This window comes from Carassius gibelio, chromosome A11 (genome assembly GCF_023724105.1).
Source record: "Carassius gibelio isolate Cgi1373 ecotype wild population from Czech Republic chromosome A11, carGib1.2-hapl.c, whole genome shotgun sequence".
In the NCBI taxonomy this organism is placed as follows: Eukaryota; Metazoa; Chordata; class Actinopteri; order Cypriniformes; family Cyprinidae; genus Carassius; species Carassius gibelio.
In genome coordinates this window covers 8459343-8482945 of record NC_068381.1, presented here as the reverse complement: position 1 = coordinate 8482945, position 23603 = coordinate 8459343, and the positions used below count along the sequence as shown (strand labels likewise).

The 23603-nt window shown below is 35.7% G+C and overlaps 4 protein-coding genes across 4 annotated transcripts in view; 3 read left to right on the top strand and 1 right to left on the bottom strand.

Moving 5' to 3' along the window:
* The first annotated feature begins 5956 nt into the window (after positions 1-5956).
* Positions 5957-10076, top strand: LOC128022224 (uncharacterized). Its single transcript, XM_052609572.1, has 7 exons — positions 5957-6109; positions 6196-6302; positions 6457-6553; positions 6830-7172; positions 7384-7503; positions 8318-8457; positions 8646-10076. Exons 1-7 carry the CDS (start codon positions 6017-6019, stop codon positions 8871-8873), a joined length of 1128 nt encoding a protein of 375 aa, XP_052465532.1. The 5' UTR covers positions 5957-6016; the 3' UTR covers positions 8874-10076.
* A 194-nt stretch (positions 10077-10270) lies between these two features.
* On the top strand, positions 10271-11952 carry LOC128022819 (uncharacterized). Its single transcript, XM_052610604.1, has 5 exons — positions 10271-10450; positions 10830-11160; positions 11272-11391; positions 11488-11630; positions 11737-11952. Exons 1-5 carry the CDS (start codon positions 10271-10273, stop codon positions 11950-11952), a joined length of 990 nt encoding a protein of 329 aa, XP_052466564.1.
* A 331-nt stretch (positions 11953-12283) lies between these two features.
* On the bottom strand, positions 12284-18949 carry LOC128022223 (angiotensin-converting enzyme 2-like). Its single transcript, XM_052609571.1, has 18 exons — positions 18578-18949; positions 18123-18281; positions 17885-17978; positions 17224-17367; positions 16966-17078; positions 16581-16686; positions 16330-16427; positions 15908-16077; positions 15104-15330; positions 14850-14994; positions 14638-14736; positions 14175-14297; positions 13856-14034; positions 13606-13664; positions 13402-13502; positions 13180-13296; positions 12777-12971; positions 12284-12430 (listed from the first exon to the last, which is right to left on the bottom strand). Exons 1-18 carry the CDS (start codon positions 18932-18934, stop codon positions 12328-12330), a joined length of 2589 nt encoding a protein of 862 aa, XP_052465531.1. The 5' UTR covers positions 18935-18949; the 3' UTR covers positions 12284-12327.
* Positions 18950-21556: 2607 nt separating this feature from the next.
* Positions 21557-23603, top strand: part of LOC128022222 (actin remodeling regulator NHS-like) — a 54343-nt gene continuing 52296 nt past the window's right edge. The window contains exon 1 of the mRNA XM_052609568.1: positions 21557-22164. Coding sequence (XP_052465528.1) covers positions 21885-22164 — 280 coding nt within the window. The 5' untranslated portion in view covers positions 21557-21884. The remainder of the gene's footprint in view (positions 22165-23603) is intronic.

The following is a 23603-nucleotide window of genomic DNA, read 5'->3' as shown; positions in this document are numbered from 1 at the left end:
GTGTGAGCTGTAATTAAAGTAGTGAGGCCTAGACATATTAATAGCCCATTAAAACATTCCCTTACTGACCCAGGAGAAAGTGAGACAGCTTTACGACACAGGAAGTGCCCTATGGGTATAAAAACTCTCAATCCATTTGATCTATGTGTGAGTGTATGGATATAACATCCTATTAAACGTAAATACATTATATTATAACTTTATTTTAAATAATTTTAATTTAAATTGCTAATAATTTTTGCAGTCTGTATATAAAACAAATAAAAAGGTGGCATTAATTCTATGCATATATTTACATGTGGATATGTTTCATCCTCACATGGAATTCCTGGATTGTGCTTTAAAAAATAAATATTACTGCACCTTTTGTAATGTTTCATAATTCTGACAAAAAATAGTCTAGTAAAGGCCTGTCATGCACCATAAAAAAGCATTCTTCCAGGCCAAGAGGCTTGATGCTATGTGTCATAATCTAGATTTCCGCATATTAAATAAACATGTAAGTCCAGTTCTGCTAATAATGCTCATAATATGAAGAATTAAAACTCTAGAACCTACAAAGAGAGCCCAAACTCGATGAGTAGACTGGACATTTATCCCTCACACCCTTGTTTTAATTTGCATATATCCTGACTAAATATGCGCAGATGTGAAGATGGCATTAGTAGACATCAAACTCTTTAAGGAAACAAGCCTAATGATTTCCACAGCCGCACAGACCCACTTTCCATAGAAACAGTTTATGCCAGACACGTTGCCAAACTGTGGTTAAACAAATTAGCACATCGGATGTTGTAAATAGATAATCAAGGAGATGAACTCAGAGGCTAAGGGAGTTGGACAGCTTTTCTTTAGTCGAGTTTCAGAAAATACTCTCAGGACCATTTCTGATCAAAACACTGTCATTTTGAGGAAAGTGTTTTTAATGACTATACATCCTCTCACATTGAGTGAACAGAAATTGAGTGCTTAAATTGCCAAAAACGATGGGAGTGTTTCACTGGACAATTCTTGATGGCTTTGTTAAAATCGCCTGTATTTGGACATGATATATGCAAGAACTCATTGAAAAGAGAAGAAAGAAGCTGAGCAAGAAAACCCACTGGCTTTAGTTACATCACAGCAACAAACCAGGATTTGCTACTTTGGTTGCACATTGTTTTGGGGGAGGGGCATTATCACTAGAGTGTATCTGATTGGATGAAATTGTAAGTAGTGCAGGATGTGTCATCAATATTTTTATAGTTTTTTTGTTTGTTTGTTTTAAAAAAAAACAAAGACTGTACACTTTAAATGTGCATATGTGCTAAAAGTGACATTCAACATATCTGCTTGTTAAGTCTGACGTCACGCCTCACCGATTCCATTTCCAAACAGTTACCACGAGAAAACAACAAACGGTACTAATATACACTCACAATGTGATATAATACTACCAAAAAAAATGTTTAATCCTACCCTTTAACTCTATACCGAAATCCCACATAGCCAGACAATGAAAATATAAATAAATACATTTAAAAACTGTGTGTTTGGGATGCTAAAAGCACAGAGACTGTAGTGTACACCATAAGTTTGAAAGCGTTTAGCTTAAATGGTTAATTTGAATGAACAGTGCTCATAAATGGCTGTTGAGATCGTATTCTCAAGTGAAATGAGTTGAGATTTGGACCCAGAAACAGCTTTCGTTGGTGCATTTGTTAGTAGGGTTGCCAACTGCAGAAAAGGAAAATAAGGAACAATCGAAGAAGAAGATTTGTGTCCTTCTTTCACAGGCAATTATCTTTAAAAAATGCGTTCTCATCCTGAATGTAAATTTTCTCAGGTAGACAGTGCAGCTCGTCCTCCTGATTTTGCTCCGGCACAAAGTCCTTCAGGGCCTTTTGAGGTTGCACACAGATGCAGGAAATATTAGTCCCTTTGAAAAACCACATCACTGTAATGTTTATTTTTTGGTTTGCATTTTTGTTTGTATATTTTAGTCTGACCATCTGTTCGTCTGTTGCAATTTCTTACAACAAAGTAACAACAAACAATGTGCTGTAATCAGGGATTGCCAAACTTTTTAGTCAGCCGAAGCCCTTTGACCTAAAATATTTACTTGAAGTTTCCTTTGAGATTTTACGATAACATTTCAGTAGTTGAATAACACAGGTTTGAACTTTTTCAAAGAGAATAGAATTTCAAAAACACATATTATGAAAATGGAGATGCAAATGTCAACACATGCTCTCCATTGCTGAATTATCTTATTAGATGGATCAGAGTGCACCAGCGTGTGATCGGAGGTGAGGGGTATTCAGAGCAGTAAACTGACTTTTCCACAGTGATGTCCATTTTCCATAAAAATCCACCACTTCGAAGTGCAGCGGAGGACTTGACAGACATTTGGCCTGATTTTCTGTGTCAAACAGTCTGTAATTATAGGATGCATGCATGGAAAAATAAACCAAAACCAGTTTGTTGTCCTTTTCAAAGACTCACTGGTGGGTCACTCTTTTTGTAGCGTTTTGTAGTGCACATGTTTAGCTTTAGTTTGAATAGTAAAGTAACACATTATTTTTCAAGTTACAAGAAAATATCTGTCACTTTTTCCAATAAGTGATTCCATATACTTTTGTTTTCTCATATATTGACTGACAACTCTGTAAGTAAGTGCTGTGTGAACATGAAGTTAAATGTCAACATGTACTTACTCATCTCCTTCTCACGAAAACAGATTCAGTATTCCTTCAAATGAATAAAAGCAGTCAAATGCAAACTGAAGACGTGATGCAAACATGTTCAACAACACAAATATCCTTAATGTATTTATTTCTATTTGACCTTCAATGATCAATCACACTGATAAACCGAAATGACTTTAGATAAACAAGACATTTGTGTTTCTTTTTGAGGCCAAGGCACATGAGAAAAAGTAAAATAACACATTACTTTCCATAAAAAGAAGACGTGTTGTACTGTGTGATGCTTTGCATAAAATTAAGCTGTATAATCCAAACTGTTTGTTGAACTGTGCTAGCAATGCTGTCATTATAAACTTAAATATGTCTTTCAGAAAATGTATTCCTCTCAAGTAAGCTGCCACTTAGAACTGTACTTTCATTGGAAAAGAACTTATTGTGTTTTCTGAACATATTCTTGACTTTTTCTCTGTCATAGACTTTTTTCTGTCATTCTTTAGTCCTTTTAACTGATATTCTTTGTGTTTCATACTAAAAACCATTATTCAGGACTGAATATATATATATATATATATATATATATATATATATATATATAGAGAGAGAGAGAGAGAGAGAGAGAGAGAGAGAGAGAGAGAGAGAGAGAGAGAGAGAGAGAGAGAGAGTTCAGGCTTAGGTTGGGAACTGTTCTGGATCTACATCAATAAATCAGATATAAATGTCCACTAGAGGGCAACCCCCTAAACACAGTGACAAATCAACTTATTTGTCACTGTGTTTAGGGGGTTGTTAGTTCAGCTTATTGTCACTTTCTTTCTATTCTATTTATTTCTCCATTCTTGATAAACCTTTATAAATGCTACTTCCTACCCCTTTCTGTTTTAGTTCAATTTTTTAAGCCTCCTTCGTGATCCATTAATATCCAGTCAAAGAGGATATGCTAATTTAGGATTTTTTTTACTTTTTAGTCTGAGGCTGGGCCCCATGTTACAAATAAATCTAGTCTTGCATAGCCAGACCATCAGACTGAAGGAATAAGGTCTGAAATCCACAGCAGCTTTCACTGGCCCATGACCGTCCACGGGCCACCTGACTGACCTGTGAAGCAATCAATTACAGTTTGTTTCGTTCAGCATCATGTTTAGGGACGTGAAGATGTAAAGTAGATGTCCTTGTTTTTGCATGTAAATGATGATTGATCAGTGCATATTTCTTCCCTGATTCAGACAAGATGATGTATTCACAGAAGAAAGTAATAATATGGATAGAGGACTTGTTTAGGAAAAACACCTTGATTGATTTTCACTTTACAAAACATTCATTGACGGACCATATTTCTCCAGAAACAGTCTACATTTTGGATGACCCAAGAGTGAATATAGAAACAAATTTTGTTTAAATTTTTTTATTTTTTGGTCTGAGCACACATACATCACATTATATCACCTTTCTGATCTCGCCAAAGGCATGATGATAATTATTACTGAGACTGAAGGACAGAGCTCAGTATTAGGTAAGTTTACTATTTCATAGTCTTATTCTCTAGGGTCATTCTGTGTCAACTAAACCAATGAAAAGTAATGAATGTATATTTACTGAGTAACCTATCACTCTGTCTTGTAGAAGGGGGTCAAATGATCATTTTTACTCTCCTAAGGCAGTTCCTCTTTTCCTCTGGGGAAGTTGTGGCCTAATGGTTAGAGAGTCAGACTCCAATCGAAGAGTCTTGGGCCGGCAGGAATTGTAGGTGTGGGGAGTGCATGTACAGTGCTCTCTCCACCCTCAATACCATGACTTAGGTGCCCTTGAGCAAGGCATCAAACCCCCAACTGCTCCCCGGGTGCCGCAGCATAAATGGCTGCCCACTGCTCCGGGTGTGTGTTCACAGTGTGTGTGCACTTCGGATGGGTTAAATGCAGAGCACAAATTCCGAGTATGGGTCACCATACTTGGCTGAATGTCACGTCACTTTTACTGTAAATATCACCTTACATGAGTAAGTACAGTATAGGATCAAGCTATGGGATTGAAAACATGCACTGTTGTTCATGTGCAACCTTGTTTTCTAATTTTCTCAAAGTATTATATTAAGGTAAATTTCACTTGCTGTGAAATAGGTTTTATGCACTGAACAGTGGAAAAAAACTATGAAACCATGTGGTGTTTCAAACAGGAAGGCAGTCTTAAATAGATGTTTACTAAAGTAGGTGTTCACTAACCTAAATAAAGTTTCCTGTCAATGGTCAGCCTTGGTGAACCAGCTTTCCGACACATTTGAGTCTTGGTTTGCCACTGAGCAGCATGTGCAGTGCAGAGCTTTTTTTATTATTCAACAAAGATTAATTAATACCTTGCCAAATGTATTTCTCATTGTTAATATTAGTTAAGGCATTGCCAAACGTTAACTAAAGATTACTGTATGCAAAGCATTTCCTTAGGTGATGGGGCTTCGCAGATGACCTCATTATCAGCTCGCGTTCAAAGGAGAGTATTTTTAACCCAGCATATTTTTTCATCTGAGCTCATTTAGTCACCTATAGAAATGGGCGCAGCTGCAAATATGCACTTCGTTGTGGAGGAGAGTATCTAGCACAATTTTTATTTTTGTTCTTTCCACAGAAAACGCATCTATTTAGCGGATCAAACACTGTACCTATGGTAATATGATGCTTTTAACACGTTTTTAATCTATAAATCCATCACCCGCTGGTCTGGTATCATTTGTAGGCGGTCCAGATTCAGTGCTATGAATTAAATTTCATTTGTAAAATCCGATATATACTTTTTAAAATCTGAATGAGGTTTGTTTCACTATTTTCAAATTCAACTTTCAAATTTAACATTATTTTTAAACACTCGCGTCCTCATGTCGTTAACATAATTGTGGATGGGATTAACAGAAACTGACCAATCATTATTTTGACAAGTGTATGGAAAGCACCTATAGGAAAAGGGAGAAGGTATAAACTGCCTGGCTATAATTGACCATTAAAACTCACGTTAAATATATTTTAAAGCACATATATGAAGTCATGGTGAAACTATTATTACCCTTTTTATAAATAACATTCATCTGGAAAATTACCAGCTGTGGGTGGGCCACAGCAGAAAATGGCCCAGTCGGGCCCACCGTAGCTTTGCCACTAGTGCAGTGTGGTGGATAAGAAAATCTCACAGTAAGCCATCCGTTTTTTGCTGAATTGTATTACTGTCTTTCCCCAACTTTGTGATTACACTTTTATGTCCTTCCCCTACAACTCTATACTTCTCCCTTTCCAACCAATTCTAACACTGGTTTGGTGACGTCAGATCTAGCTTCCCCTTCCTACCATATGATCAGGTCAACTGGCCTTCAAAAGGCAGTGTTTCAGAGTCTGGACTCACACATCCTCGTAATCGGCACTGAAATCATCATGGCAGAAGAGGTATGCAAATCTAATCTATAACTGATCAATGTCTATGGTAGTTGATAAATGTATCCAGTTGAAAACATTTGTGTGACATCTTATAGGGGAATCCTGTTCATGGTGGTGTTATGTTGCTCCACACTGAAAATGAAGGGAAACACTCATATGAAGTGAAAGGCTTTTTAAACTATAACAAAGGAATATTTGCGAGGTGAGACTATCTATCTGTCTGTCTGTCTGTCTGTCTGTCTGACTGACTGTCTGGCTGTCTGGATGTCTGGATGTCTGTCTGACTGACTGTCTGGCTGTCTGTCTGTCTGTCTGTCTGTCTGTCTGTTCATTCATCTATATATTCTTTTATTCAGCAAAGGAGATAAACTTATAATGATAAACAACAAAGATATGGAAGATTTGACTCCGCAGGCATTTGCTAAGCTCCTGGCTGAAGGATCACTCTTACTTGTGAGTTTTATTTTTATAATGCACTCTCATAAGCAATTACCTCCTAAGGCGAAACTAAAAGTGTAAAAAAAAAAAAGTGTTTTTTATTTTTTTTCGTCTTGTCAGCAAACTGTGATTGGTCACATGGACTTGTGTCTTGAGTTTTTCACACATTAAATACCAGAAATAACATCATCATGGTAGATTTCTTATAAATGCTTGGTGAATAAAACACCTGTTTGAGCTAGATTGGCTTTTTTACATCAACTGTGCTGAGGTCAATATTTTCTCTCTTAGACCATACACCATTCGCCCAAAATCAAAATCGAAGAATGTGAATCTGAGGAAATCAGTGTCCATACAAAGGAGTCGACAGTCATGAGATTCAGCCTGATGATGGTAAGAGAGGAAGATCTAGAAGCCACTGTAATCGAACCAACGCCAGAGTGGGAAAGCCAAGACATTGAGGACGACTCTTTCATTGATGACACACTTCTGCTTGTCTCCATGGATGACACAAGGTTCAGTATGGTCATTGCTCGGGGCGGTGACCCTGACAATCCTTGCAACTGCTGTGGAGGGATGAATTGCCAATTTAACGAAGTTGTTGTCCTGCCTGCGAGAGCTGAGATTACCCATAGTAAGAAATGAATGTTGTTTTCATTGCCGTTTTCATATTTATGTTTTATCCTTTTTTTTCAAGTTCTTAAATATTATAATTGAAGTTCATAAAACTTAATACCACAGTAACACTGCAATAATGTTCATACAGATTTTAAGGAAAACATATGCAAAATTAAATGTGATTTTGTTTGTTAGTTTAAAGTGGTATTCTTCCTCTGTTTTGTCAGATTCTTCAAGGATTTTGAAACAGTTCAGAGAGAAACATAATGTGATTTTGAAGAGTTTCCTCATAGGAAAGTATGTCACCCCACAAAATCAGCAGATGTGTTTAAGTGACACCATGTCAGGTTGGTAACTAATATAAAATATAATAATAATATTGTTACAATCTGCAACATCTGAAACTACAAGATGGGGACCCAAATGCAGTATTTATTAAGGGGTAATCCAAACCATAGTATGTCCAATAAACAGGCAAGAGGTCATAAACACTGAGTAAACAGTCCAACACAAAACACCAGGCAAACAGGGTAATCCAGAAAACAGGCTGGGGTCAAGGTAAACAATAGAGCACTCAAAAATGCAGTAATAACACATTCAAGACTTCACAAGGACACAGGGAAATAGACAGGTCATAAATAGGTAACAAGGGGGAGGAGTTCATTAAACACCATGAGAACTAATAAAGGAAACCATGACAACAAACAAGGCTGAGGGACAAACAGCGGATGAGACCGGGCAAAGAATTATGGGAAATAGAGTCTAGGATGGAGTTGGGAGGAGTGCCGTCTGGTACAGGGCACTCCAGCTAGTGATTGTGACAAATATTATATATATATATATATATATATATATATATATATATATATATATATATATATATATATATATATATATATATATATATATATATATATATATATATATATATATATATATATATATAATATTAGAATATATTTTTGTTAATACATTTTTTAATGCAATCATATGAAAAGTTTTAGAACTTAAGTATGCTTAGAAGGGAAATATATAAACAAATACCAATTTGTGTCAGAATTTTTATTTTTATTTTTTTATTTACATTTTTTGCAAAAATGCGTTGTTTTGATTTGATCCAAGTATATTCTGAAATTTATTTTGCAATACTTTTTGTTTTAGCAAATATCACCCTTTACTATTACACTGCCACCATCCCAGGCATTAAAGGTGTTCCTGTTTTACTAAACTTCACTGACACAGAAAACTTCTTCTGCTGTACCACCAAGCAAGGTGAAGATAAGAAGTTTTTAACAATCGTGGTAAGTTTATTATTGTTATTATTATTATTATTATTACTATTATTAATGTATTAGATGTTTTTATTAGGTTTTTATATATCTTGACACCATTTACATTTTTTATTATAAGTGTGACTTATGCACTCTATTCTTATGGATGAACTGTTCCTTTAAGCTGAAACTAGACTTTTGTTTTGTTTTTATTGCAGAGCCACAGTAAAAATGACCTTAAAAGCATCTGTCCCGATGACCTAGACAAATGGTCTCTAGTATTCTACATGACTAGTGGGAAGGACAATCTTCGGTATTTTGAATCAGCTCTTTATAAAGGATGGTTTATTTACTCACAAAGTGTAGATGAAGTGAACATGAAAAAAGACAATGGTCAACGCGGTGACTTCTCATTCATAATTCTGAGTGATAAAAGGTCATGTTAGAATTCAAGGTCTTGATATGATCGCTGGGACGCTGAGAACTATTCTCAAATTAACTTACATTTCAATAAACATGTTTTGGATGAGTTTAAGGTTAAGGTTGTCTTAACGGATGCAGCCTCTTCCAAAGAATGGTGTGTTTTACTGCCATCGCAGTAGTAAGTAGATATGTATCATACTGTTATACTGTCATCTTTTTATATTCAACTAATTTTAAACTGATGTTTTTAATCCAACACATCTAATTCAAATTTACTTTTATTTCTAACTGTCCGTAGTTCCTTTTTTACTAGTAACGTAATGCATGTAATTCTTATATTTATATTATCAACTGTTTTTTAGGCTACATTTGTCTGTTTAAGCGGAAAGCTAACTTAGAACTGTTGCTTTTGCTGCATAAATGTATAATTTACCATAAAAATTTGAGTCATGTCTTGTTTCTTCTATAAAATCGCAATAAAAAGTTGTGAATCAAGTGCAGTAAATGTTTCAGATTCGTCCAACAACACAGTTCCAGTGGTATTGTAATTGTATTGTGTATTGGCAATGTTTTGAAGAACTGCTTGTAGCTACACACACACACACTCACACACACACACACACACACACACACACACACACACACACATATATATATATATATATATATATATATATATATATATATTTACTGTATATACTGTATACATATTGAAGAATGTCATTGAACGCATGTTAATTAAAGTATGCTTACTTTATATTGATTCTAATTCCATTTAGTGTGTAAACATATTTATGATTACACATTTTAAGTGTGATTTATTGCTATTAATCTGAAAAACCTGTGCGAATGCTTAATTGCATTTTTTTTAAATCCTCTAAGCTCTATCTTTAAACTGATAAAATATATGTTTTTACTTTTTTTTTCATTTACTAATTATTTTTTTATATATATAAATAAAAGATTCAAACATTAATGAAATGTTATTATCACGATCATGGACTTTCTGTTCCTTTTGTGTTTCCCTATTTTGGTCAAGTTCCATTCCTGGTTTTGTAAATTGATTAACCCCCATCTGTTTTCATTCCCCTGATTACTTTCCTTGTCTTTAAAAACCCTGTCTGTTTAGTTCCCCCTTGACGTTAATGGAATGTTATACCTTATGTTTGAAGATTTGTGTTGGTTGTGCCCTTGTCTCCATAATTAAAATACTCTTTTGATTTCTACATTCCTCGTGCCTTTTGATTTCCACGCCAGCAGACATTTGTAGCAGTTATTATTTTAATTCACTGACAGTTCCATGAAGTATGATGAAGTTCCAGTGTAAAAACTATGTGCAAGAATTGCATCATATTTTGTTATGTTTTTGCCACAAAACATCGATCCATTTCTTATGGGATTTCCCAGCAGGGAGAGCCCCATGTATACAAAAACTCCCCCCAAAACGGTAACCTTTTCCACCAAAAACCTTACGCTGTGGTACACCCAGTCTCATCACTTCCTCTTCCTGCTGAAAAAGGTTAGTGACAAAAAGGGCAATGTTCAAAGGCAGCGCTCACACTTCCTAGTGATAAGTGCTGAGCTCAACATGGCAGAAGAGGTAAGCACTCTTGTAGCAATCTGTTATTTTGTAGTTGATGTAAACATAATTAAATATACATCAATTGATCATTGTTTATATTAGAGAATTAGTCTCTAATTTTTCAGTATAAGGGCGATAACTCCAGATGATGACTAGTGCAAAAATATAGACCTTTTCTGATCTTTCTAGTTCACATGTACTTAATGCGTTCTTTCACTTCTCTGTTCATTTAGCCCGTTAAAATTTTACAAGAAAGAGAAATGAAACTGAAATATTTAGTGCAGAAATATCTTTGTCTAGTCAGGAAACTTGATGATCATGTGGCCATGAGTTCTGGTTGGCATTTGAAGCATATATATAATTTAACTGCATTAAACAAAATAGTCTCCTCTCATAGAATGTATATCATCCGAGCACCGAAGAAACAGAAGAGTGTGAATTTAAGGACACCCGATGCAATAAAAAGCGGAAATTCATAAAGTTCAGCCTGTCGATTGACTATACTGAGATGGGTGGGGATCAGGAGCCATCACATCCACAACCAAAGATAGAAGAGAAGGACATTGAGTCTGACGGTTTCAATGATGTCGATCTGGACCATGCCCTGGCTAACATGAGCTTGAATCTGGTTGTTGATCAAGACTCTGATGCTGACAACCCTTTCTGCAACAGTGATAGTCAGTTTAAAGAAAGTGTCATCGTGTCTGAGAAAGCTGATATTTCCTATAGTAAGAAATATTTCATAATGATTTATCCATCTCCATTTTTATTCATTTTGAATGATCTGATGTTGAAATTTCCATTCCTTTCTGGTTGTAATATTCTGCTGCCTTTTTCAGTTACTGCACAAATTTGCAAAGTGATTAAAGAACAAGAGACTTTATTCCTGAAGTCATGGGAAGGAGGCATGTATGTTGCATCAAGACGAAATGAGATATGTTTGGAGAGCACCATGTCAGGTTCGCATCAAATAATGAAAATTTTGTAAACCGTATTTTTATTATTTCTTTGTTATTTTAAAATCACGTTTTCCACAAATGTCCTTTTTTTTTCAGCAAAAATTACCATCTATCGTCGCAACTTAACTGGCAGTGTCACCGATGGTAAAGGTGTTCCCATTGTGCTGAACTTCACAGGCACAGATAACTTCCTGACCTGCGACAGCCAAGATGGGGAAAATATTTATTTAAAAGTTAAAGTGAGTTTTCTATAATCTCGGTTTCTTGATTTTGCATTTGTGTTTTGTTTTAGCAGGGTCTTCCTGTTCAACTTCAGCAAACCAACTTTTATCATGTTTGTTTCAGGTGTACGACAGAAAAAAGATTTCTAATCATGACCCAGAAATATTATCCCTCATTTTCTACATGTCTCAAGAAAGTGATGGTCTCCGGTATTTTGAGTCAGCGCTCTACAGAGGATGGTTCATGCACACTATAAATTGTAAGGCTGTGAAAATGGGAAAAGGAGTCAGAAGTTGCTTTGTCACTGAGAGAGATGACAACGAAATCCATGAATGTTAAATATTCTTATTATATTTGATTCACTTTTACAGTTTTATTTTGTTGTACCATACTATTTTCATAGAATAAAAAATAGATTGAATACTTTATCAGTGTTTTTATAATATTAAACGTTATTACATTTGCCTGTATAAGCTACTAGAAATATCATTATTTGCATTAATTAGAGTAACTTTATAATGAACCTAATTATAATGTGTTCATGTTAATTTGTAAACTTTAACATAATGCACTTAAATAAACATTTGCAAACACAGCAGAAATCGGATTTGTTTTTCTATTGGAAAACTAAATGTTTCCAAAAAGCATGCAGTGGTGTGGACACTTCTTTCATCGCTCTCCTTTCTGATTTTATTTTTGGAAACACCGATTTCTTTACAGTCCTGTTTGTTCAATGTCTTCCTCGAAAGCTTTGTTCAGTTCTCCATCATTTGAATTTTCATATGGGTTCACGGTCTCTTCAGCCTTTTTAGCTTTCCTGTAAAAAAAAAAAAAAAAAAAGACAGTTTTGCTAATGTAAGAAATTCAATACCACACATGCGGTCAAACCTTGTGTGGATTCAATTGTTTTTTTGTTTTTTTTAAGCCAATATTTTAATATTTCTGTTTAAATTAATATAATGTGTAACTTAGATGCTAAAAATATAGTTATTATGGCATTGTTCCATTGTTGGGTCATGTATTTTTTAAATATTGTCCACATTGCAATGATGATGCGGTTCTACCAAATATGTCAGTGTTCAATATGGACAAGAATGGCATAATCGTCACTCTCACTAATCTGCTTTCAATCATTCATGAAGTGTTTCTCATGCAGCACTTACTTCTTCCTGTTTAATATCCCTGTGGTAATGAGGTAGATCCCCCCAAACAGAGTTACACCCATTACCACTCCAAATACCACCAGCCAAACTGTAATCTTTTCCTCTTTTGGTGGAGCTAATGTTGCCTGCAACCCAACAAATTCCAATGTTTCGTCATTGAGTAAAAATGCACCGTTGATGCGTTCTCTGGACAGCCTGTGAAGAGATAATAAGGGAAATTCTGTGACTGGAACAACTGCTCAAGTTCCTCTTGATTACGTCATTATATATATATATAAGTGGTCAAAATGTTATGGTTACAATATATATTTAAAGGTAATTATTCAAATTTTCTAAAATTATTATAAACCATATTTAATATTTTTATTTCTATATTTTTATATAGTATGGTTTCATGAAATACCAGATAGCTGCCTCCACATCTGCCTTAGGAATGAGTGTGTCTGGTTTGGTTGGATCCATCACAACAAAATAAAAGGAGATTCTGGCCGTTTCTTTGTATGTGTCGATATTCTCTGGCCTTTGTGCAACAAATAAGTTGTGCAATGTCACAATTTCAAGATGACAATTATTCAATCACTCTGAAATGTGCAATTAGGCGAGCATAAGAAGTGATGGTACTTACATGAAATCAATTTTTATTCCCTTTTCTTCCAAATAGTACTGGCGCATGGCAAAGGCCATAGTGGACTTAAAGAGATACATTTCATTTTTATTCCAAGTGTACTGGAGATAAAAAAAATAAATAAATGACAGTAATTAGCACATTAGGCACATTCCTTTTGTAGATGTAATTCATTATGTTTGTTAAACATTAAAAGAGACTTACTGCATCATCTCCCATTGCAGATTTTAGGCTTATTCTGACTTTGAATGCATTTGCATCTGCTGTATTTATATAGGACGCCACAAGTTAGTTAATATACCCATACAAAATAAAAAAATAAATCAACATACAGTATGTGGGCAAATCAATAGTGGAAATGTAATGATGGATAAAGGTAATATAGTTTAACCAATATAATTTATTTTAAGAATCCACATAAATTACCAATGTTTTGTAAAAATGCAATACTGACTTGGGTTAATATTGACATTCCAGCCTGGCACTCTGTTGTTCTTTTGGTTCTCTTCTTTCAGCCACTCCATGAGAGTGCTGAAGTAATGCAGCAGTGGCTGAGAGTCCATCTTCGTGGTTCCTGCAACATCTTCCAGAGCACGAGTCCAAGACATGGATCTGCCTAACTCAAGCATATGCCTATGGACCAAAATATGGGTTTGTTTATAGCAGTTAGGTTTATCCTAATATGAAAGACTACAGGAGTTATTAATAGAACATACAGCATATCAAAAAGCAATATCAAAGCAATATCAAAAATATCAAAGCATTCTACATACCTGAGTTTGTTACCAGCTTTGGTTGAATTTGTAATGTCACATTTGTAAAGGGGACCAGTGTGGCCAGCTGCCTCACATAATGCCTCTTGAAACTGGAACTGATATATGGTTCTAGTGAAGTACCTATTGGAGAAACAAGATATGGATATGGCCATTAGCCTATATACATCCAAATATTTATATTATATTATTTCTTGCTATTATCAATCCATTTATGTTGAAATTAAGCAATACCAAATTTTTATAGAGATGTCGCAAATACTTCAAAAACTCACAAGCTCTTGTGATTGTGTTTATCTCTGCAGTCAGCGAGAACAGCTCAATATAAAGACTATACTAGCTATTACTTTGTGGTTCACTGAGAACTAGTTGCTGAACTAAAACACAACGCAGTTACATCTGCAGAACCTGTAGCACTGTACAAATTATTTAGTTAGATTGTTTAGCACAATGCTGACATTACCTGATGAAGGAATAATCTCCAGACACATGGAAAAGTGCAGGTGGGTCACAGTACGACTCATCTCTGGGCACAGCCTCACCCACTCCAACTAGTTCTCTCCTGCGGTAATACAAACAAATATGTTGTGATGAGCCAGAGAGTCAGGATGTAAATTAGTTAGAGTTCACAATGTTTGGATTCTGATTATTTTTCATATGTTTTCTGTCACTTACTTCATTTGCCACCAGCGGAGCATCCACTCATCCTTTGGGATGGTCTCTTTGAAGACTTGCCACCTCCATTCCTCCAACATGTAGGTGAAGGGAAGAGTGGCCACGATGGTGAGGGCCTGCTTCATGAGGAAGTTGATATCTGTCTCTGTGAACACAAAAATAAATATATATATATATATATATATATATATATTTTTTTTTAGGTTTTGGTAAAGAATGTTCTTTATCATAGCTATAGTGCAATTGCACTTTACCGTAGTCCTGTTTGAAGTCAGGAGGTAGAAGCCCCAGTGACTGCAGGTGAGAAGGAGTGGCAGCGGAAAGGGACATGATCTCTCCCACGGCCTCATGGAAACCTTCATTAGCCCCATCTCTCAGCAAATATGAGTGGTGACGGTAAGCCATTTGGTACTGGTTATGACCCATTTCATGGTGAACAGTTAAGAAATCGTCCATGTTCACTTTAGTGCACATTTTAATTCTGTAATAAATAACAACAGTGTTGCTCTCAATAAGTTTGCCATTTATTGCTCGAAATGACAACAGCAACTAAAATGAAAAATGTCTATTCTATTGAACTCTTTTGTACATTAAAGTACCCTGAAAAAAAAAAAAAAACATTTCACAGTTTCCAAAAAAAATATTAGGCAGCACAACTGTTGTCACCATCAATACTAATAAGAAATGTTTATTGTGCACCAAACCAGCATCAATGATCATGTGACACTGAAGACCAGAGTACTGGCTACTGAAAATTCAGCTTTGCCATCACAAGAATAGATTACATGTAAAATATATAAAAATAGAAAACTTAATTTTCAATAGTAATAATATTTCATGATATTATAGGTTTTTTTCTGTATTTTTGATCAAATAATTGCAGCCTCTGCATGGTAAAGTGACTTAAAAGCAATCAGTTCTTTGTGGAAAAACATCAAAAGGAAATATTATTTGAAATAATTCAAAAGAATTCAGTTGTTTGAAATTATTATCTTATCTAATCGGTTAATCATTACCAAACATTGTGACCCAATGTAACACAACATTATCCGCCCCACCTGAAGTCCTCTCTGTTTCCCATGTCCCATGCGGTAGGGTGGCACACCACATCTCTTCCTTCAAGCTTAATAAACATTGAGTTTGTCCAGAAGTTGTCAAACATTTCAGACATGTTTACAGACACAAAGAATTTTTCTGCCTCTTTAAAGAGGCGCAGTTCATCCCAGTCCTGAAACAGTATCAAATAATTAGTAAAATAAAATGTATCTAATAAAGATATACTTTTTTACTGCTTCAGGCTAAAGAACAAAATTATTAATAGCATAGATAACATGTCATTTTTAGACCTTTAGACTTTAGACCTTTAGCCTGGACTTTTAAACATGTATGAAGATAAAATATGAAACCTTGGAGATAAAAAAAGATGTTTAGCTTAGAACAAAAAGTTGAGATTAGAAATTAAAATGATCGCATGTTTTACCTGGGCCACCATTTCAGAGCTAACATCGATATCAGGCCTCTCTGGATAGGGGATCATGAGAGGATACAAGTTGGTCCAAAACCGTCCCCACATATCACCTGAATGTGAAAAGTCAGGAAATGTCACCATTATCCTCACATTTGATATTAAACAACACTATATCCTAAAAGCATTTATTTATTTAAGTATATGTCATTTAACATCACTGTGTGCTAATTAATCAAATCACTTAATGATGTCCCGTATATTACCAAGCAGATGTGCTGGAAGGCAGGCGTCAGAGGCGATGTGACCAGGATAGACATCTTGTAGTTTTGCTCTCACATAAGCATGAAGCTCTTTGTACAAAGGTAAGATCTGGAACATCACAGTAAGAGTGAGTTTTCTAAATCAAAAGGAAAACAGTAAATATAAAGGGGTTTTTTTGCCCCATAATGGTTCCATGAAGAGCATTTAACTTCCATGGAACCTTTGCACAAAAGGTTCTTTCTAATGGAAACAGGTGCTTCAGTTTTTTTTTTCAGACTTTTAAAGAACCATTTACTGAAGTTTCTTTGGGGAACCAAAAATGTATGGAATCGCTGCAAAACTTCATTTTTAAGAGTGTGTGACTTGTTTTGACTTTCTTTCACCAACCTCCTGGTAAATGCGCCTAGCGTCTTCCATAACTTGGTCTCTGGAGTAACTGTATTTAGGTTCATCTATGGTTTCATAATCCCCCCTCCAGTAATCTCCGTGGTCTTCATAATCTTTAATGAAAGATGTGAAAAATCTCGAACTTTGTGACCACCACATCAGCTGTCCATACAATCACAGCAGTAAAAGCAGAGGCATAATATTATAATTTGTGGTTATTTAAAGCCTATGTCATAAAGTTAAGCAGAGAGCCAATACTGTTGAGTTTGGCGGCTTCGTTCTTCAGGTCCACATATTTCTCATACAGGGGTCTCATCTTCATCCCTGAGGCAACTCTCCAGCCCTCCCACACGTGGAGACGCTCATCATAGTCCCTGCTGTTTGCCATAATACTCTCTAGGCCTAGTAAATGAAAAATATATTGAAGTCAGGTAAATTGGACCACTGATTTAAATTCAAATGTGCATTTACAGTACATGTGGTGTATGCTTTTATGAGTTCCCTAAGGACCCTCACGTTGCTAGCAGTGAGATCTAGTAACACGGTGCTCAATTTGGTTTTGGGTTGCCAAGAATTTTTCATAAAACAGAAGAGAAGAGAAATCTCTTATGCTCAGCAAAGCTGAATACATTTAACAAAAAATGTAGTAAAATAATAATATTGTAAATGTAAGCAGCCAAAGCAATCTTTGGTGTGACATGATCCTTTTTATGAGTTTGACAGTTTGTTTTTTCAGTGTTCTTTTTTTTTTTGCCTTTTTTTTTTTGTTGCTTTTTGCGTTTATTAATGAACACCAATAATAGAAGCCTTTCAGACAGACTCTTTTATTATTGATAATATGGAAACAAGGTTTATGGTTTATGATCCTGAGATTTCCCTTTATCATTTGGGTGGTGATAAATGAACAACTTGACATTACCTGGCTCCAAAGTCTGACAGTTAGTGGGGTCGTCAATTTTGCACACAGTCGCTGTGTTGTAAATAGTGCTCATCTGTGACATGATGTTCCTCAGCTGCGATCCATAAGGCAACACATTTAGTTTCAACACATTTGCCATATTACCACAGAAGAAGTGAAACTCTACACATACCGTAGTATGAAAGCGAATTTCAATGTCTGGGTGACATTATTGTAAAAAAATCTATGTTATACTTACTTCACTAGCCTTGTCCGGTGAAAGCGCCCCTGATCCTTTATCTTGGAGCTTTTGAAGCTGAATTTTAATCAGTGGATCAGAGATTTGATCAATGGGGTAGGCACTGGATTCCTCAGACATCTTACTGAAGTACTCGCTCCAGATTGCATATGCTTCAGCCTGAAGAGAATTGAAGAGAACTTGTGATGAACACCCACATCCAGTTACTATTGCTGTTGTTCAATTCATATTTTCCCCAAATATGGGATAGTTTATGATTTTAATAGTTAAACAGGTTAAAACTGTCTGCAAAAGATAGAAAAAGATGCGCAACTTGTCTTGAACAGCTATATCCAGTTATTTTTAATATTATTAATATTTTGCCAAAAAATTAGATATTTGGTGATTTCTATAGTTGGATGGGTTGAAATCTGATTGCAAAATATGCTTCAAAGACACACAAAAGAAACTTTTACCTCTTTATCTGCATTTTCCTGGGAGATATCTGTGTTGTAAGCCCAGGATGCAAGGGAATACTGGTACACAAGATTGGAGGCCTCCTCGTCAAATTTCTTTAAGAATTCCCTTGCGTTTTCCTCCACGGTCTGAGAACAGGCCACAGAGGCCATAGCCAAAAGCAAGAGCCAGCGAGCAAACATCGCAACAGCACTTGTCCCACCAACACTGACACTGTTGTTTTCCCCATGCATGGTTTTATCAAAGACGCTCAACTGCTGTGTCCTTTGACCAGTGCCATAACCTAATGGTGCAAAGCTGTGCTTGAATGCAGGTAGGATGGTTCCAGGAAGGAGTGTCTCTGGATGTTGTTGCATTACATATCTTATGCTAAAATTACCATATTTATATTTGCCATTATGATGCCAGAGCATTTTGGATGGTTGCACTGGTTTTCTAATTGGTTCCAATGTTGTTTAGTGTTGTTTTTATGGTGTTAATTTTTCAGAGTTAAAAAATATTGATTCTGGTGTTGATTTGAATGGCATTAACACTTGAAGTGCAGTGTAAATCAGTAAATCATAACTGACACTGGTGATGAGTTGATCCAATTTCCGGTCCTTGCACACTATTTCCTTTTTGATTTAATGGACGACCACGAGGAAAAGACAGTGTTCAAACCACAGTAAAAGAAAACAGGTATAATATTTTATAACCATTTAAACCGACCAATTTTCGTGTTTTGTGTATGTTTAGCAAATTGATACAGCATGTTGACTTTTTTTTTTTTTTAATGCACAGTTATTTTTAGTCGATTTACAGATGACTTTTAATTTCCTTAATCAGGGTTTGTATGAACACTACATTAGTGTGGAAATAAGTCTCTTGGTGTTAAGATTATTGACACCACTAGTGTAGTTTCAACACTAACTTGGTGTAAATGAGAGGGAGGGAAAACACTAATGGTGTTAATGTTGAACACTTGTTTTTACTCTAACTCTATGTAAGTGTAAAAAAAAAAAGTAACACTATTTTAAGTGTTAGTTTAACTCTATTTGGTGTGGACCTATATAAAACCCGAAAAAGTGCTAATTTTCTCACTGCGAGTGTTACTTAACACTTTCAAATTTGCTGTAGCAGTTACTTGTTGGTTGCTGCAGGATTCTGGGATGTTATTTACTAGCCAAGATCTTAAAGTCTTATATTCTCATTCCTTGTTATTGCTCAGGTCCTTGCTTTATTGTGATATTATTGTAAATAAGATTAAGTAACATCACAAATGATAAAAGGAAGCAAATTAAACAAAATATAGTTTCAGTATGACTCAGTGATTGATGAAAATGATTACTATTATAACAGATTTGCAATTTCAGTTTCCCATTACTATTTACTACATTACTATTCATTACTGAACGCTAAAGCAAAATAAACCAAAAATACCGATTTTTGTAAAGAGCAGACTTGTGCTCTTTACTTTGAGCGGAAAGTCCATTGTGCAAACATAATCTAGGCCTATAAAAGCATAAATAGCTGTGCCTGTGACAGCTAATGTAGATCTTTATCAAGATAGACTGATGACTCAGAGTTTCATAGTTAAATTATACCATAAAATATTAAATAATACATTTGATTGAACAGCATGATATTAGAGTTGGAACATGAGGAACATAGATGTACTATTAAAACAGAATAGTAATTTTGAAAAAGTCTCACTGAAATTTAGAGGCTTTACAAACCCCACCTTCACATTCACAATTACTAAACAAAATGTCCAGACAAACATTCAGTAATCAGCTTCAACATTCAGACTGTTTAAGTAGATTGCTAACAGAGCTGTTTAATCTGTTTATTTGACATCATCCATGAATCAGAGATATGCTTTAATCTTTTGTGGGTTTTATGTGTGTGTGTTTTTTTAAGCGATGTTGAGTTAAGGTAGAAAATATCGTTGTCAACACTTATAAAACATGATTAAATGTTAACCAAAAAAAAAAAAAATACAAATACATTTTCCCCCTATATTGCACTGTCAGTGACCATTCTCTGTCCTGTGTTAGTTGCATAATATGACCACCAGATGGTGATATTTCTTTTTACGCTTTGAATTTTAGCTGCTGCACAGATTCCACCACGAGAGGCTGCTCGCCACACAGGGTGAAAAACATATGATGGTAAAATATTCAATATAATAATCTTTCTAATTTAAGAATAGAATGTAAAACTCAGAGTAACTCCTTGGTTATTTCAACAGCTTTTACTTCTCATATATATCCATACCACTATACTAACCATTGAGCTCAGCTTGTGTGTTGTTAAGCCCTAAACATAGCTAAGTCCTCGACAAAAGAGTGGATAAAGTTTATCCAAGCGGAACCCCTAACCGGAAAACTGCTGCAATGATGTAACTACAAATGGGGCAGAGATACTTTATATTGTCACCTTTGTAGCAATCACAATGGAACATTGATGACGTAGTGAGGGGTTGTGAATCAACTTAATCATTTCAGCAGACCGAAAAGACTTTAACTGCCTGTAGTTGGTGAGGAGACTATATGTTTTATTGTTATGCAGGGTGAGTTGTAACCAATTTTATCCAACTAAAAACGAGCTAGGAACACTCTCATACATGACCACAAATTTCCTGATCAGATTTAGAATTATATAAGAAAATAATATTGTTTATGTATAATAATTATTTTAAGCGGTAGATTTGATTACCTTTACCCAAAACATTTGTACGTACAAAAAAAAATAGCTTTTATAATGAAATGTGTTACAAGACTGTCTAATATATTATTTATAGAACACAGGTGGCTTGACAAGATGAATTAATCAAAGCTATATAAAGGTGTGTAGATCTTCGTCCATGAAAGCTTTTTTTTTTTCTTTTAAAACCTACTAAGGTTAAGGTTTGGCTCATGCATATTAATTAGCCGCCTGACTGGACGCGTTCAAGGCAACGTCATCGTGCTGTAATTAATATTAAAGAGGTGTGCCTTCACCGTAGTAGAATGCGTAGATTCTCTCCGCTCCTGGCGCAAGTAAACCAGTCCGTGTTTTTGCAAAGCCTCTCTCTATCCATTCTCAGCCTCCAAGCCCTCAAAAAAAAAAAAACCCTAGCCTACCAAAAGGCGTTCAGGTCCAGAGGAGGAGCAGAGATTTTCACTGAGAAACCTCCATCCTTGTGTGCTCTCCTCTAACGGGAGAACTGAAGTGATGGCGGGTTGCGCGGAGGATTCGTGGATTTTTGCTTGACAGGCACCAGAATCTTCTGTTGGATTAGTTGATTGGTTTATTTATGGGGGATTTGCATTTACCTACTGAAAAATGCCTTTTGCCAAACGGATCGTTGAGCCCCAGCTGCTGTGCAGACATCCCATCCCTAATGATGAAGGGTTACTGTTCGAGGATCTGTGCTCCATCACTAATGTGGCTCTATCCCGGACCCTGCGGCAGCTCTCCGACCTGTCCAAACACGCCTGCTCCTTATTTCAGGACCTTGAGAACGAAATAGTCTCCACAAACCAACGGGTTTGGGCTTTGCAGAACAAAATAGGCAAAATCCAGCAAACCGCCATTGCGCTGGATCCAAAACTGGAGGCTGTGCGTAAGTAGACCATTACGCGTGTATTATATGGCTTGGAGAGTTTAAAATGAAAGTGTGATGTTTTTGATAATTATTGGAAAAGAATGAATGAATATGGTGGTTATATCTATCAAGTCAAATGTAGGCACTGCCTCGGAGATTTGCAGAGCAAATTATAATGTGTCACACGCCTGCATGCGTAACCAACACCTGCACTGTGACCGGTTGCGCTTTTCGCTCCGAACCGACAACCGTCTTGACATACAGTGACCAGCCGCTGCATATTGTTTTTTTTTTTTTTTTTCTTGGTCTATATGTGTGATTGTTAAGAGTTTAAAGTCATTAGGAGACCGTCTGGTTCGTTTTCAGCAGCTGTTTGGAGAGAGGGGCGTGTAGGTGCCATGGCTATTTCAATTCCGCTGCTCATTAAAATGGATAAACGCAACAGCTATCTCTGCTATAACATGATTTTCATTTCATTTTATTTTTCGATCACAGTAATAAGCGATCCATATTGTCTTTAAAACGCATAGCCTACATGCTTAATCATATTCGGCTGCACAAGAAGACACAAAAAAATAAATACAAAAATTATTAATTATTCTTATTTTTGCACATCGGTATATAAAGCAGGTCTAACATAAAATAAAATACGTTGTCCTTAAGTCATTAAACAGGCGCTGCACCCACCCAGCTGCTCCAACAGAATTAAATGCAAGATAAGGATAAATCTAACCTAAAGGTTATCGGTGATGTGACATTTAAACACGATGAGACAAGATATCTTAGTATACAAACACAAAAAAAGCCTATTTTATGAGAAGATAATGCATTTTACATGAAACTTATAGGTCGGGTGTGAAGAGAAAATAAATATTCCAGTTGCTTGGATGCAGCACTATATGCAAAACAACATCCACCTTGTATCCACGAAGAAATGTCCAGTGCCCAGTGAAATAGTGATAGCTATAACATGTGATTTAAAAAAAAAAGAAAAAGCTCCTACTTCATTTCAACTGCATGGGCCGAAGAAACAAGGCCCCTGCTTTAAAATAAAATGCTACAGACTCAGCACCCTTGTCAAGCATCTGAGGAGATCATAGCCTTAGCACTGGGTGCTGCTGTATAGCTTTAATTATAAGAAGATGTTAAGCTGCAGTGCATGGGGAGAAATCCAGTGCATGGATACAGCACTGGAAATAAGGAGATCTCCCCCTCCACTCTACACGAAAAACAAGAACATTTACAGACTTATGCAATTAGTTTGAATAGGATGAAATCATTTTATTTTGATGCCATGCGGCATGTTTTGAACCCGGCCATGTCCAGGCATAAACTGATTTGACCCATAAAAGATTAAGCCATGTAGGTCAGGCTAGGACCTGCTGAAATAATCTCTTTCTCCAAGAGTGATTATTACCACTGGACCAAAACTATTTCACCCCTCCAACTCTCACAGT

Excerpts from the sequence above, each read along its gene's own strand:
- LOC128022224 (XM_052609572.1), top strand. The coding sequence starts at position 6,017 with ATGATCAGGTCAACTGGCCTTCAAAAGGCAGTGTTTCAGAGTCTGGAC. Across the intron at positions 6,554-6,829 it reads CTGAAGGATCACTCTTACTT|ACCATACACCATTCGCCCAA; the intron begins GTGAGTTTTATT and ends TTTCTCTCTTAG. Across the intron at positions 8,458-8,645 it reads AGAAGTTTTTAACAATCGTG|AGCCACAGTAAAAATGACCT; the intron begins GTAAGTTTATTA and ends TTTTTATTGCAG.
- LOC128022819 (XM_052610604.1), top strand. The coding sequence starts at position 10,271 with ATGTATACAAAAACTCCCCCCAAAACGGTAACCTTTTCCACCAAAAAC. Across the intron at positions 11,161-11,271 it reads GAAAGCTGATATTTCCTATA|TTACTGCACAAATTTGCAAA; the intron begins GTAAGAAATATT and ends TGCCTTTTTCAG. Across the intron at positions 11,392-11,487 it reads TTTGGAGAGCACCATGTCAG|CAAAAATTACCATCTATCGT; the intron begins GTTCGCATCAAA and ends TTTTTTTTTCAG.
- LOC128022223 (XM_052609571.1), bottom strand. The coding sequence starts at position 18,934 with ATGCAACAACATCCAGAGACACTCCTTCCTGGAACCATCCTACCTGCA. Across the intron at positions 18,282-18,577 it reads AGGAAAATGCAGATAAAGAG|GCTGAAGCATATGCAATCTG; the intron begins GTAAAAGTTTCT and ends AATTCTCTTCAG. Across the intron at positions 16,687-16,965 it reads CTAGGCGCATTTACCAGGAG|ATCTTACCTTTGTACAAAGA; the intron begins GTTGGTGAAAGA and ends GTGATGTTCCAG.